The 15,651-nt window shown below is 41.8% G+C and overlaps 1 protein-coding gene across 1 annotated transcript in view; it reads right to left on the reverse strand.

Moving 5' to 3' along the window:
- The window catches only part of sol (small optic lobes), a 193,110-nt gene that overhangs the window by 104,141 nt on the left and 73,318 nt on the right, over nucleotides 1-15,651 (reverse strand). Inside the window, exon 4 of the mRNA XM_071680008.1 lies at nucleotides 5,076-7,137. Within this exon, the coding sequence (XP_071536109.1) occupies nucleotides 5,076-7,137 (2,062 nt within the window). The remainder of the gene's footprint in view (nucleotides 1-5,075; nucleotides 7,138-15,651) is intronic.

A 15,651-nucleotide genomic window follows, 5' to 3' on the forward strand; every position in this document is an offset into this window, starting at 1 on the left:
GTGGGTTGTGCCATTTCTTTCATCTGTTTCCTTGCGCTACCTCACAAACGCGGGAGACAGCGACCAAGCAAAATAAATAAATAATAAATAAATAATAATAATAATAACAACAATAATAATAATAATAAACCATGGAAAGTTCTGTGGGGCCTGCATGTGGAAAGGTAGCTGTGGTTTTGGGCATTATTGCATGACAGCTAGAGACTGAGTGCAAACGGATGGGGCCTATGTTGTCTTTTCCTAACGCTACCTCGCACACATGAGGGGGGAGGGGGATTTTATTCCATGTGTGGCAAGGTGGCGACGGGAATGAATAAAGGCAGACAGTGTGAATTGTGTGCATGTGTATATATGTATGTGTCTGTGTGTGTATATATATGTGTGTACATTGTATATATATACATGTGTATGGGGGTGGGTTGGGCCATTTCTTTCGTCTGTTTCCTTGCGCTACCTCGCAAACGCGGGAGGTAGCGACAAAGCAAAATAATAATAATAATAATAATAATAATAATAATAATAATAATAATAATAATAATAAATAAAATATATTTGACAAGCTGAGAGTAAATGTGAATAAGAGCAAGGTCATTAGGTAAAGTAGGGTTGAGGGACAAGTCAATTGGGAGGTAAGTTTGAATGGAGAAAAACTGGAGGAAGTGAAGTGTTTTAGATATCTGGGAGTGGATTTGTCTGCAGATGGAACCATGGAAGCGGAAGTGAATCACAGGGTGGGGGAGGGGGCGAAAGTTCTGGAAGCACTGAAGAATGTGTGGAAGTCGAGAACATTATCTCGGAAAGCAAAAATGAGTATGTTTGAAGGAATAGTGGTTCCAACAATGTTATATGGTTGCAAGGCATGGGCTATAGATAGAGTTGTGCGCAGGGGGGTGGATGTGCTGCAAATGAGATGTTTGAGGACAATATGTGGTGTGAGGTGGTTTGATCGAGTAAGTAATGAAAGGGTAAGATAGGTGTGTGGTAATAAAAAGTGTGTGGTTGAGAGAGCAGAAGAGGGTGTTTTGAAATGGTTTGGTCACATGGAGAGAATGAGTGAGGAAAGATTGACCAAGAGGATATATGTGTCAGAGGTGGAGGGAGCGAGGAGAAGTAGGAGACCAAATTGGAGGTGGAAAGACGGAGTGAAAAAGATTTTGAGTGATCGGGGCCTGAACATGCAGGAAGGTGAAAGGCGTGCAAGGAATAGAGTGAATTGGATCGATGTGGTATACCAGCGTCAATGTGCTGTCAATGGATTGAACAAGGGCATGTGAAGCGTCTGGGGTAAACCATGGAAAGTTTTGTGGGGCCTGGATGTGGAGAGGGAGCTGTGGTTTCGGTGAATCATACATGACAGCTAGAGACTAAGTGTGAACAAATGTGGCCTTTGTTGTCTTTTCCTAGCGCTACCTCGCGCAGATGTGGAGGGAGGGTGTTGTTACTTCATGTGTGGCAGGGTGGCGATGGGAATGAATAAAGGCAAACAGTATGAATTATGTACATGTGTATATATGTATTTGTCTGTGTGTGTGTATGTATGTATACGTTGAGATGTATAGGCATGTATATGTGCATGTGTGACGTGTATGTATATACATGTGCATGTGGGTGGGTTGGGCCTTTTTTCGTCTGCTTCCTTGCGCTACCTCGCTAACGCAGGAGACAGCGACAAAATATAATATATAAATAAATAATATTTGACAATCATTCGTGTATGAAACACCAACCGTTCTAGGCATTACATATAATGCACTCATGTCATTCACCCTTACATCAATAGCATCAACACAAGAGAAATACACACACTAAAAGCCCTCAATACACAAACTGGCACCAGAATTGGACAGGAAAAAGAAGCTTTCAATATCCTCTACAAAACAAGTTACTCACTCTACTGTAATATCTGCCTCAACTGCCTAGTCTTCTATTTTCTCAAGAGCAAATTCAACAAAGTGACAAGCCACACAAAATAATGTCCTCAAAACAATCTTTGGCTGCCTAGTAACCAGAAACAACCATCATCTTCACAATAATATAAAGATCCTCCTACTATAATCCCTTCTAAACATGCTTGGTACTCACTTCAGTGTAACAACACTAGGCCCCTTCCACCCAAACCACTTCATAACTAACCACCAAACCATAAGTAGAAATAAAAAGTTTACTCCTGCGCCACACCTCAGTAACCTCTACTCACAGATTCCCCCCAACTCTATCATCAAACACATTCAACATTCTCTCAAAGTACTCATTACATCTCTTCAATTCATCTCTACCTGTAACCACTTCCCCCTCTATCAATGTTCCTAATCACTCTCTTCTTTTTCTAATGCTATTTACCACTCTCCAAAACATTTTCTTATTCTCCCTGAACTTTGCAGAAACTCGCACATCCCCAGCTCTCACTTGCCCATTTTTCAGCCCATACAACTTCCACTTGACTTCCTGCCACTTTCTTCTCTTCACATCTTCCAATCATCTGAGCTTCTTCTCTGTAAGTAACACCCATACATCTCTCTTTCCTCTTTCTGTTGAAACATAACTTCCTCAACACACCACTACCTATCCTTTCTCACATGTCCACCTCTCACCTTCCAAATGCCACAGATTCTCTCGCCCATGTCAGAATTACTTCCCTAAATACTTCTCATTCCTCACCCATTCCTATACCTTTATTTACTTTCATCTTTCCCCATTCTTCACTAAATCTGTCACCGTATCTCTGCACACAAGCTGCTCTTTCAAGCTCTTATTTTCACCACCCTAGTCTCACCCATATAATTTTTCACTTTTCCTCTTGGGTCTACATATCTCTAGCCTCACCTCCACCAAGTAACGATTAGACATCCTACCAGCTGCCCCTCTCAGCACATTCACATCCAAGAGTCTCTCTTTTGAATGCCTATCAGTAAGTTGTAATCCAATAATGTCACTTTCTATCTATTTGCCCACACATTCCTATGTACAGTGTTTAAAAAAGATCTTGTCCACCTTCCCATACATTTTCAAAGGTGGTCACAATTACATTTCATTACCTTGCCAATTCTCCTTTGGCCTTTTTTACCATCTGCAGATGTCAGGGTGTGAAACTGGCAAGATTACTAAAGTACTCTAGATCTATGTTTTGGGTCCATAAGGTTTTGATCTCTTGAAAGAGGTGAGGCACTAATGAAGGGTTGCAGGGAGCAGCCAACTGATCATGGATTCTGAGCACCAAGTGCACCTAGAAATCTCACATGTTCCTACATTTTCTTGCTTCCAGGTGAGAATTCAGGTTTTCTCTTCCTTATAGGGGTGAGAAGCATAAGTGGGAGAAATACAGTGCCCAGAAAAGAAATCCCCAAAATGAAGTGGCAGCCTGGAAGTGTAAATAAAAAAACGTCATTCTCACAAGATCATCTGAGGCACACTTGGGCAGATTGCTGCAGCTCAAAACATTAGAAACACTAGTCTCAACGACCAGATGTATGATGATTTCACCCTAAGAGCATAATATACTATCTATCTATCTATATCTCTGATGCCTGTTCCAATTGGAACTCCCTCAAAGGGGTGGTCAAAGCGTTAGAGTCTCTATAACTAAAGAACTCCAGTGCCGATTCTTAGCCTTCATACCTTAACCTTAACAGGCCACTGGCAGAGGGCAAGTCTAGTGCAGCGTTTGCAGAGGCTCCTACCTAATGTTCCTAAAAACTACTTCTATTTAATGCTCCTAAGTACTACTTCTGCCTCATGTTTCTACAAAATGCTCCTGCCCAAATGTTCCTACCTACTACTTCTGTCTACACTTGGGGCCATTTCCCAATGAAATACTGTACATATAGCATAAACTTAAAAAATATAGCTACTTCAACATACTTCAAGGGAAAAAATCATTAAATTGAAATATCAAAAAGAAAATAAAACATGGAAATGAATAATTTTTTGAATTTGCTACAAGCAAAAAACATGTAAATCAACAACGAACACAGAGATATCTGATACTTAAAAGTAATATAATAATCAAAGGAGTACTGTTCATCTGAATTTGGAAAAAATGTTGAATTCTGAAGTGAAAAACTATTTCCTTTTAAGGCAGTGTCCTGAAAACTTAAGATATATACCTAAATCCCCATGGGTTAGAAACCTCCCGACCTTCTACTGCTTGTACCCACAATAAACCTTACCAATGTAAAGCCTTTGAAAATAAGTGGGGGTGACAATGTCTTTTGCTGACACTGTATGACCTTTCTAAACCAGTTATTCTGAATCACTAATTCTTTTTCAGAATACAACACCACAAGCTGTTGACCATTTCCATTCACATTACTAAAAACCTCATGCCCCTCAACTATACCTTCAACTGCCATGTTACCAAGTTTTAAACAAAAATCACCCTTTATTAATCCCTGATCTCTCATATAAAAGTGCAGAACTGCTGACACAATCCCTCAGCTTCTCTCAAAACATAAGTCTTTTCCTCAGTCCTCTAAATTCTAGGTGCATAAGCGCCAATAATCAACCATCACTCATAATCTACTTACCTTTTACCCATATCAGTATGGAGTTCAATTCCTTACACTCTTTCACACATTCCCACAACTCCTGTTTCAGTAGAAGTACTATCTCTTTTCTTTGCTCACACCCTTACACTAACCTCAGACTTTACTCCTGACACATTCCCAAATCAATTTTACTGCTTACCTTTGAGTTTTGTTTCACTCAGAGCCAGAACATCCAGTTCCTTTCCTCAAGCATACAATCTATCTCTCCCTTCATATCTTGGTTACATCCACACACATTCAGATACCCCTACCTGAGCCTACTTCTCTTCCAACTTTTAGAAACTAAAATACAAGAAAGTTTCCAGCCAAGAGCCCACAGTCCCTCTTAGTCACTTTCCATGATACACAAGGAATATGTGGAAAGTATTCGGCAGTGAAACGAACATGTATCCAGCATAAAAGTACTCACCATTTATTTTCTGAAACTGAGTACCTGTGCAGTCTTTACCAAATTTGGGAGTTTGGTTTTACAAGTAATTCTGTGCAATTATCTACCATATGGAATCAATACGACATTCATTTTCTACTCACCACTTTGCAGTACTGAACAATCCTTGTCCACCTGTTCAAGGCATCTTGTACCTCCATTTCTCTAAGGACATCCATTAACTCAGAATGCCCCCTGTAAGTTCGGTCACCTGGCCAGCTAATGTTAACATCTCCTAAGGTTGGTGAAGAGCCACACATAGCACATGACACAGCACTGGCACTGTTATTGAAGGTACAGGCACTGCAGTTCCAAGAGGAGGTAGATGATGTAGAAGAGGTGAATACTTCACTGGGTCGAGCTACAGGAGAGCTTGGCATGGATGAAGGTGACTTTGGGGCCTGTGTCACAGGCGTAGGCTGGCAGCCAATAACTGTGTTCGACTTTGGTATGGCTCCATTCCCCCGAGTAGATGTATCATTGCACTGAGCACCATTTTGATTATCTGTTTGGGGAATCGTTCTGCTGTCATTGGTAGCTGAGGTGTCCATTAAACTCATCCTTTGTAAACTTGGAGATTTCTGGGCACCAATACTCCAACTTGGGCTGCTGATATGTTCAGACTTTGGTCTTGAATCCTTCAGCTTGCAGTCCTTATTTGAACTCAACTTATCTCTTGTGCCACCAGTGCCATCAACTTTGGCTTTACATGCTTTGCAACGCCTGGCAAAAATTGGATTTTTTAAAGTACACACTACACATGTCCAGAACTCACCCCGCTTTAAAGTAGCATCATCAACATAGCAGATGCTCTTCAGTCTTGAGCCCCCACACACCTTGCATGCATTTTCTGCACCAGAATTCACTAATGTACACTTAATACATGTCCAACTCTGATCTGGAGAGTCACCTTCTCCTGTTAAGTCTGTAGTTAGTAACTGAAAATCCTCATCTAAACCCTGATTTAACACTTCTTGCATCTTTGGACTTTTTTCTCGTTCCTTTGCATTGCTACACATATCACATGTCTCTGACCATGAGGGATTGTATGCAAAGGAGCAGTATTTACATGACCACATATCAGATTCAGACAAAGAATATTCCTCCTGACTTGTGGTACGTGTGAGGTCTACCACAGGTGGTGACACCGCCATGGTATTCTCTGGCTTTAACTCCTGTACAACTTTTGCTGGACCAGACATACTTGTTTCTGATGATGGTGATGAAAGTCTACTTGCTACAAATCTGGCAAGCGATTCAGCAATGTTTAAATTTGTTGTGTCACTTGCGGATTTCCGAAGAGGGTTTTTCTCTGTCTGAGTCTTGATGGCTGTTTTTTGACTGGTAACAGATTCATTATTACCATTTTCTATATCATTACTTGGCACACCAGTACTGTTTTTATTTTTCTTAGGTAGAGTAGTAGGGATGTTCGGCTTTCGTGGAGCATCACATACCTCACAATATTCAAAGTCAATAGGATTTTTAAGCGTGCACCTTTTACACACCCACGTCTCTATCTCTTCATTATCATTGCTGTTACAAACACTGTAATTTTTGTTAGCATCAAATTCTACAACCAAATTATCAAAATCCTTCCTGTTTATTCTTTCAGCAACCTTTGATGACAATGGTACATACAATGGTTTATTTTCTGATTTGCTTAACTTTGATCGCAACTGGCCATGAGGATGGGAAATTTGCCTTTTTGGTGAACGGTTACACTCTGTGTCTGGCGAAGTTAACACAGAGGCAGTATTGCCCAGAAAATAAAGACTGTTTTCTACCATCAATGATCCTTCCACCTCCTCTACAGGTGTAATGGCATTATCTAATTGGCTAGAATAACCCACAGTCAAACTGCTATTGCTACTACTGCCACTACTACCGATCAGCTTGATACACGATGAGCATGTTGAGCTGTGTGCCGAGTTATAGTGACGGCACTGTTTGCACTTCCAACTGAGCTTGACCGCTTTGGAGACTAGACTGTTTGAGCTCATGTTTGCCTCGGCGAAGACTTTTGAGAGCGCTTGCCGAGAAGTGGGGCCATTTTCATCAGCAACTGGACTAAGAATTTCCCGGGGCACTAGGGAGAGCTTCTTTCCACATTCAGCACCACAGCCACAGATGATGCATTCATTGGCATGACACACATTCAGAAACCTGCAGCAGAAGAGTTAATTACTGAAAATCATTTAAAAAATTATGAAGCATAGGGAATTATGATAAGAAATTACTCAGAAGAAAATTACATTATCAAAATAACAGTCCCTCCCTTTCAGCTTACTGCTCAGTATCTACAAGGATATGCCACTAAATAAGAATACATTACAAAATCTTTAGTCACTAGGAATAAGGAAAGTTATACAAATACAAAGGGAATGACTAACAAAGGAAAATAAGGAATACTGAAAAAGTATGCACATAAAAAAGTTAGCTCTGACCTTGGGAAAAGTTTGAGCTAGAATCCTCACTTGCTCTTCACCCTTATGAGTTGTTAAAGCTATATGGCTGGCACTTGACAAAGCATGCAAAGACATGAAAAAAAATGCCACAAACTTAATTCATGCATAAAAATGAAATTTAATCCCAATGACTGCTGATGTCTGTATATGGTACTATATATTGGCAGTTGTACTGTATATTGGCAGTTGACTGACAGTGTCATATGTGGTGTGGGTCATTTAAAAATCCCAGGCATGGTAAGTTGCAGAGACGTGAGTTTGGAAGTAATTACTGACAACTAAGACAATGTTTCTAAGTCCTTTGCCCATACTTTTTCAACTCGGTAGGTTAGTAAATATCAAAATGCCATGAAAGATAACACATCAATCTTGCACTGGCTAGGTGAGGAGCACAACCTTGAACTGTCTCTGACTGCTGTGTCAGACCAAGAGTCATACCCAGATCCTTTACATGCTCACACACACTTTCTCACTACTGAGATATTATGCCCTGGTCATCATCTCCCAACTATGGGATAAGTTGATAAAAAATTTTACAAAATCAAAGAGTATATAGGACCAGTGCTAGATACAAAGGAACAAAGTGAGGGAGGGAAGATAAAAAGAGGAGAGCTTAAAGATGAGACCCCCAATACCAAACCCCATTCAAAGCTTTAGATGTAATAAGGGAGACTATACAGGCTTCACCAATACCTTTCAGGAATGATGACTAGACATTAGTAAGACAGGAAGGAACATCACAAGTGGGTATTGCCTTACTGAGGCCATACTGGTGATCAGAGAGAAGCCTGTGAGATTCAAGACGTCTGACGATACAGGAATTGAAGAGGGATTCAAACACTTTAGAAACAGAAGATGTCACAGCAACATGTTGATTGTTAGACAGGTTAGAATGGTCACCCTTCTTAGGGATGGGATGCACCAATGCATGCTTGCAAGAAGAAAAACTGCTGGTTTTTAAATAGAAATGAAACAGAAGAGCAAGCACAGGTGCAAGTTCCGAGGCACACAGTTACAGTACACGAAGATGGATGCCATCAGATCCATAAACATTGCTTGTGTCAAGAGAGAAAAGTGCTTTGCGGATAGTTTGAAGAGAAATTACAGGGAGTGGCATAGGATTAGTAAGAGAAGCATCAGCACGGTGAAGGAATGTTACAGTCATCCAAGTAGAGTTACAGGAGAAATGAGAACCAAAGAGAGTTCCTTCGTCAGCATGAAGGACAGCTATAACACCACCAGAACAGGAAAGTGAAGGAAAGGTGGAGCAACATAAGATTTTAGCTGTACCCTTAGCTGAGGACCAGAAAGACCTATCAGTAAATGAAAAGACGAGTTTATTGCACTTCCTTTTGAAAAGGGAGTGCTTTGCCTCAAAGATAATGTACTTGTAAAAATTATGGGTGTGATAATTGTTGAATGGGAGTAGGATGAAAGGTAGTTTTCTTAGCCTGAATGGCCTTAGAATGGGAACAGTTGAACCATAGATTGGAAGAAGTGGTTGAGTTGGAAAAGCAAAAATGCTTCCTTCCTGCAACAATAACCTATGCATTTGGCAAAAACACAAGCATCACCACATATGAGACAGTGATTTACCCAAGGAAAGTCAGAAAGGAATATGTTACGTCATTCCAGTCAGCTTTATTGATGTGCCAATATTCACATTTAGAAGGGGCTGCTGGAGAAGGATGTGCCATTGACAGAGATTAACTCATAAGAGTATAGTCAGATGACAACATGGGGGCAAGATTGTATAACTACAGCACAAAGGATTTGAGGTGAAAAACAGATCCTGATTATTAGGAGAGTGGTCACAGAGTTCATGAATATGGGTGAGGTCGGTAATAATTTACTTTAGATTACTGAGAATGGAGGCATGCAGGCTTCAAACCCCCACCATCTGTATGAAATCTCCTAGGAAGAGGATATTGGCTTACAAGTGCGAAGATGTCAAAGCCTTAAGGCAGAAGCTTAGATGGTTGAGAAAGTTATGAAATGTGTCGAACTAAGAGAGCATTAAGAGAAACAAAAGGAAAACAGTGGTAGTTGGGAGACAGATGAGCCAAATAACAGAAACAAGCACAAACACCACCTTTGAACCAGAATCATGAGTAGAAATTATATAGTATGAAGTCTGTTGGGGATGAGAGAGCTTGGGAAGTGAGTCAGTTGTTGTTCGCTGATGATACAGCGCTGGTGGCTGATTCCTGTGAGAAACTGCAGAAGCTGGTGACTGAGTTTGGTAAAGTGTGTGAAAGAAGAAAGTTAAGAGTAAATGTGAATAAGAGCAAGGTTATTAGGTACAGTAGGGTTGAGGGTCAAGTCAATTGGGAGGTGAGTTTGAATGGAGAAAAACTGGAGGAAGTGAAGTGTTTTAGATATCTGGGAGTGGATCTGGCAGCGGATGGAACCATGGAAGCGGAAGTGGATTATAGGGTGGGGGAGGGGGCGAAAATTCTGGGAGCCTTGAAGAATGTGTGGAAGTCGAGAACATTATCTCGGAAAGCAAAAATGGGTATGTTTGAAGGAATAGTGGTTCCAACAATGTTGTACGGTTGCGAGGCGTGGGCTATGGATAGAGTTGTGCGCAGGAGGATGGATGTGCTGGAAATGAGATGTTTGAGGACAATGTGTGTTGTGAGGTGGTTTGATCGAGTAAGTAACGTAAGGGTAAGAGAGATGTGTGGAAATAAAAAGAGCGTGGTTGAGAGAGCAGAAGAGGGTGTTTTGAAATGGTTTGGGCACATGGAGAGAATGAGTGAGGAAAGATTGACCAAGAGGATATATGTGTCAGAGGTGGAGGGAACGAGGAGAAGAGGGAGACCAAATTGGAGGTGGAAAGATGGAGTGAAAAAGATTTTGTGTGATCGGGGCCTGAACATGCAGGAGGGTGAAAGGAGGGCAAGGAATAGAGTGAACTGGAGCGATGTGGTATACCGGGGTTGACGTGCTGTCAGTGGATTGAATCGGGGCATGTGAAGCGTCTGGGGTAAACCATGGAAAGCTGTGTAGGTATGTATATTTGCGTGTGTGGACGTATGTATATACATGTGCATGGGGGTGGGTTGGGCCATTTCTTTTCGTCTGTTTCCTTGCGCTACCTCGCAAACGCAGGGAGACAGCGACAAAGCAAAAAAAAAAAAAAAAAAAAAAAAACACCACCTAACTCATGCATCTCAACTCACACATCTCATTCTTCATATTTTTATTTATCTATTTTGCTTTGTCGCTGTCTCCTGCATTAGCGACGTAGTGCAAGGAAACAGACGAAAGAATGGCCCAACCCACCCACATACACATGTATATACATACACGTCCACACACGCAAATATACATACCTATATAACTCAACGTATACATATAATATATATATATATATATGCTGGGGTGAAGAGGGTGGTGAGAGTAAGTGAGCTTGGGAAGGAGACTTGTGTGAGGAAGTACCAGGAGAGACTGAGTACAGAATGGAAAAAGGTGAGAACAAAGGAGGTAAGGGGAGTAGGGGAGGAATGGGACGTATTTAGGGAAGCAGTGATGGCTTGCGCAAAAGATGCTTGTGGCATGAGAAGCGTGGGAGGTGAGTTGATTTGAAAGGGTAGTGAGTGGTGGGATGAAGAAGTAAGATTATTAGTGAAAGAGAAGAGAGAGGCATTTGGACGATTTTTGCAGGGAAAAAATGCAAATGAGTGGGAGATGTATAAAAGAAAGAGACAGGAGGTCAAGAGAAAGGTGCAAGAGGTGAAAAAGAGGGCAAATGAGAGTTGGGGTGAGAGAGTATCATTAAACTTTAGGGAGAATAAAAAGATGTTCTGGAAGGAGGTAAATAAAGTGCGTAAGACAAGGGAGCATATGGGAACTTCAGTGAAGGGGCCTAATGGGGAGGTGATAACAAGTAGTGGTGATGTGAGAAGGAGATGGAGTGAGTATTTTGAAGGTTTGTTGAATGTGTTTGATGATAGAGTGGCAGATACAGGGTGTTTTGGTCGAGGTGGTGTGCAAAGTGAGAGGGTTAGGAAAAATGATTTGGTAAACAGAGAAGAGGTAGTAAAAGCTTTGCGGAAGATGAAAGACGGCAAGGCAGCAGGTTTGGATGGTATTGCAGTGGAATTTATTAAAAAAAGGGGGTGACTGTATTGTTGACTGGTTGGTAAGGTTATTTAATGTATGTATGATTTATGGTGAGGTGCCTGAGGATTGGCGGAATGTGTGCATAGTGCCATTGTACAAAGGCAAAGGGGATAAGAGTGAGTGCTCAAATCACAGAGGTATAAATTTGTTGAGTATTCCTGGGAAATTATATGGGAGGGTATTGATTGAGAGGGTGAAGGCATGTACAGAGCATCAGACTGGGGAGGAGCAGTGTGGTTTCAGAAGTGGTAGAGGATGTGTGGATCAGGTGTTTGCTTTGAAGAATGTATGTGAGAAATACTTAGAAAAGCAAATGGATTTGTATGTAGCATCTATGGATCTGGAGAAAGCATATGATAGAGTTGATAGAGATGCTCTGTGGAAGGTACTAAGAATATATGGTGTGGGAGGCAATTTGTTAGAAGCAGTGAAAAGTTTTTATCGAGGATCTAAGGCATGTGTACATGTAGGAAGAGAGGAAAGTGATTGGTTCTCAGTGAATGTAGGTTTGCGGCAGGGGTGTGTGATGTCTCCATGGTTGTTTAATTTGTTTATGGATGGGGTTGTTAGGGAGGTGAATGTAAGAGTTTTGGAAAGAGGGGCAAGTATGAAGTCTGTTGGGGATGAGAGAGCTTGGGAAATGAGTCACTTGTTGTTCGCTGATGATACAGTGCTGGTGGCTGTTTCATGTGAGAAACTGCAGAAGCTGGTGACTGAGTTTGGTAAAGTGTGTGAAAGAAGAAAGTTAAGAGTAAATGTGAATAAGAGCAAGGTTATTAGGCACAGTAGGGTTGAGGGTCAAGTCAATTGGGAGGTAAGTTTGAATGGAGAAAAACTGGAGGAAGTAAAGTGTTTTAGATATCTGGGAGTGGATCTGGCAGTGGACGGAACCATGGAAGCGGAAGTGAATCATAGGGTGGGGAAGGGGGCGAAAATCCTGGGAACCTTGAAGAATGTGTGGAAGTCGAGAACATTATCTCCGAAAGCAAAAATGGCTATGTTTGAAGGAATAGTGGTTCCTACAATGTTGTATGGTTGCGAGGCGTGGGCTATGGATAGAGTTGTGCGCAGGAGGGTGGATGTGCTGGAAATGAGATGTTTGAGGACAATATGTGGTGTGAGGTGGTTTGATCGAGTAAGTAATGTAAGGGTAAGAGAGATGTGTGGAAATAAAAAGAGCGTGGTTGAGAGAGCAGAAGAGGGTGTTTTTAAATGGTTTAGGCACATGGAGAGAATGAGTGAGGAAAGACTGACCAAGAGGATATATGTGTCGGAGGTGGAGGGAACGAGGAGAAGTGGGAGACCAAATTGGAGCTGGAAAGATGGAGTGAAAAAGATTTTGAGTGATCGGGGCCTGAACATGCAGGAGGGTGAAAGGCAGGCAAGGAATAGAGTGAATTGGATCGATGTGGTATACCGGGGTCGACGTGCTGTCAATGGATTGAATCAGGGCATGTGAAGCATCTGGGGTAAAGCATGGAAAGTTCTGTGGGGCCTGGATGTGGAAAGGGAGCTGTGGTTTCGGGCATTATTGCATGACAGCTAGAGACTGAGTGCGAACAGATGGGGCCTTTGTTGTCTTCTCCTAGCACTACCTCGCACACATGAGGGGGGAGGGGGATTTTATTCCAAGTGTGGCGAGGTGGCGATGGGAATGAATAAAGGCAGACACTGTGAATTGTGTGCATGTGTATATATGTATGTGTCTGTGTGTGTATATATATATGTGTACATTGAGATGTATGGGTATGTATATTTGCGTGTGTGGATGTGTATGTATATACATGTGTATGGGGGTGGGTTGGGCCATTTCTTTCGTCTGTTTCCTTGCGCTACCTCACAAACGCGGGAGACAGCGACAAAGCAAAATAATGAATAAATAAATATATATATATACACAGACATATACATATATACAAATGTGCATAATTCATACTGTCTGCCTTTAGTCATTCCCATCGCCACCTCGCCACACATGAAATAACAACACCCTCCCCCCGCATGTGCATGAGGTAGTGCTAGGAAAAGACAACAAAGGCCACATTCGTTCACACTCAGTCTCTAGCTGTCATGTATAGTGCAGCGAAACCACAGCTCCCTTTCCACATCCAGGCCCCACAGAACTTTCCATGCTTTACCCCAGATGCTTCACATGCCCTGATTCAATCCATTGACAGCACGTCGACCCCGGTATACCACATCGATCCAATTCACTCTATTCCTTGCCTGCCTTTCACCCTCCTGCATGTTCAGGCCCCGATCACTCAAAATCTTTTTCACTCAATCTTTCCACCTCCAATTTGGTCTCCCACTTCTCCTCGTTCCCTACACCTCTGACACATATATCCTCTTGGTCAATCTTTCCTCACTCATTCTCTCCATGTGACCATACCATTTCAAAACACACTCTTCTCCTCTCTCAACCACACTCTTTTTATTACCACACATCTCTCTTACCCTATTATTACTTACTCGATCAAACCACCTCACACCATATATTGCTCTCAAACATCTCATTTCCAGCACATCCACCCTCCTCTGCACAACTCTATCTATAGCCCACACCACTATTCCTTCAAACATACCCAATTTTGCTTTCTACGGTGAGCATTATGCGCTAGCCCTACAAAATGGTAGGAGCATTCGGTAGAAGTAGTTATTAGGAGCATTAGATAGAAGCAGTCAGTAGGAACATTCAGTAAGAGCCTCAGCACTATCATGTAATGATTACATTATGATACGAAAGTGTATTTGGGAACTTTTCATGTTTCACTTTCCTCATGGTTATCAGCAAATACTAGATCACGTGCACCACTGTGACCTACTACAAAACAGAAGCTCTCTGTACTTACTACCCTACACAACCTGTGACAATCTGTACTCACTACCCTTTCTAATCTGTCCAACTCCCATGTTTCTCATGCCACAAGCATCTTTTGCGCAAGCCATCACTGCTTCCCTAAATTCTTCCCCCACTCCCCTTACGTCATTTGCTCTCACATTTTTCCATTCTGCACTCAATCTCTCCAGGTAATTCCTCACACAAGTCTCCCTTCCAAGCTCACTTACTCTCACCACTCTCTTCAGCCCAACATTCTCTCTTCATTTCTGAAGACTTATACAAACCTTCACCTTTGGCTCCTAAAGACAAAGATCAGACATCCCATCAGCTGCCCCTCTCAGTATATCAACATCCAAAAGTCTCTCTTCCACAAGCCTATCAATTAACACATAATCCAATAATGCTCTCATGCCATCTTTCCTCCTTACATACATATACTTGTGTATATCTCTCTCTTAAACCAGGTATTCCCAATCACCAATCCTTTTTCAGGACTCATATCTACAAGCTCTTCACCATTTCCACTTACGACACTAAACGCAACATGTACACCAATTATACCCTCAACTACCACATTACTCACCTTTGCATTAAGATCACCCATCACTATTACCCAGTCTCATGCATAAAAGCATATATATGTATTCATTCATCTATCTATTATACTCTGTCGCTGTCTCCCACGTTAGCAAGGTAGCGTGCGGAAACAGACGAAAGAATGGCCCAACCCACCAACATACACATATATATACATAAATGTCCACACACACACATATACATACCTATACATTTCAACGTATACATATATATACATACAGAGACATATACACATGTACATAATTCATACTTGCTGCCTTTATTCATTCTCAATGCCACCCTGCCACACATGAAATGACAACCCCTCCCCCCCACATGTGCATGAGGTAGCGCTAGGAAAAGACAACAATGGCCACATTCGTTCACACTCACTCTCTAGCTGTCATGTATAATGCACTGAAACCACTGCTCCCTTTCCACATCCAGGCCCCACAAAACTTTCCATGGTTTACCCCAGATGCTTCACATGCCATGGTTCAATCCGCTGACAGCACGTCCACCCCAGTATACCACATCATTCCAATTCACTCTATTCCTTGCACACCTTTCACCCTCCTGCACGTTCAGGCCCCAATCGCTCAAAATCTTTTTAACTTAATCCATCTACTTCCAATTTGGTCTCCCACTTCTCCTCTTCTGCTCTCT

The sequence above is a fragment of the Panulirus ornatus genome, chromosome 30 (assembly GCF_036320965.1).
Source record: "Panulirus ornatus isolate Po-2019 chromosome 30, ASM3632096v1, whole genome shotgun sequence".
NCBI lineage: Eukaryota > Metazoa > Arthropoda > Malacostraca > Decapoda > Palinuridae > Panulirus > Panulirus ornatus.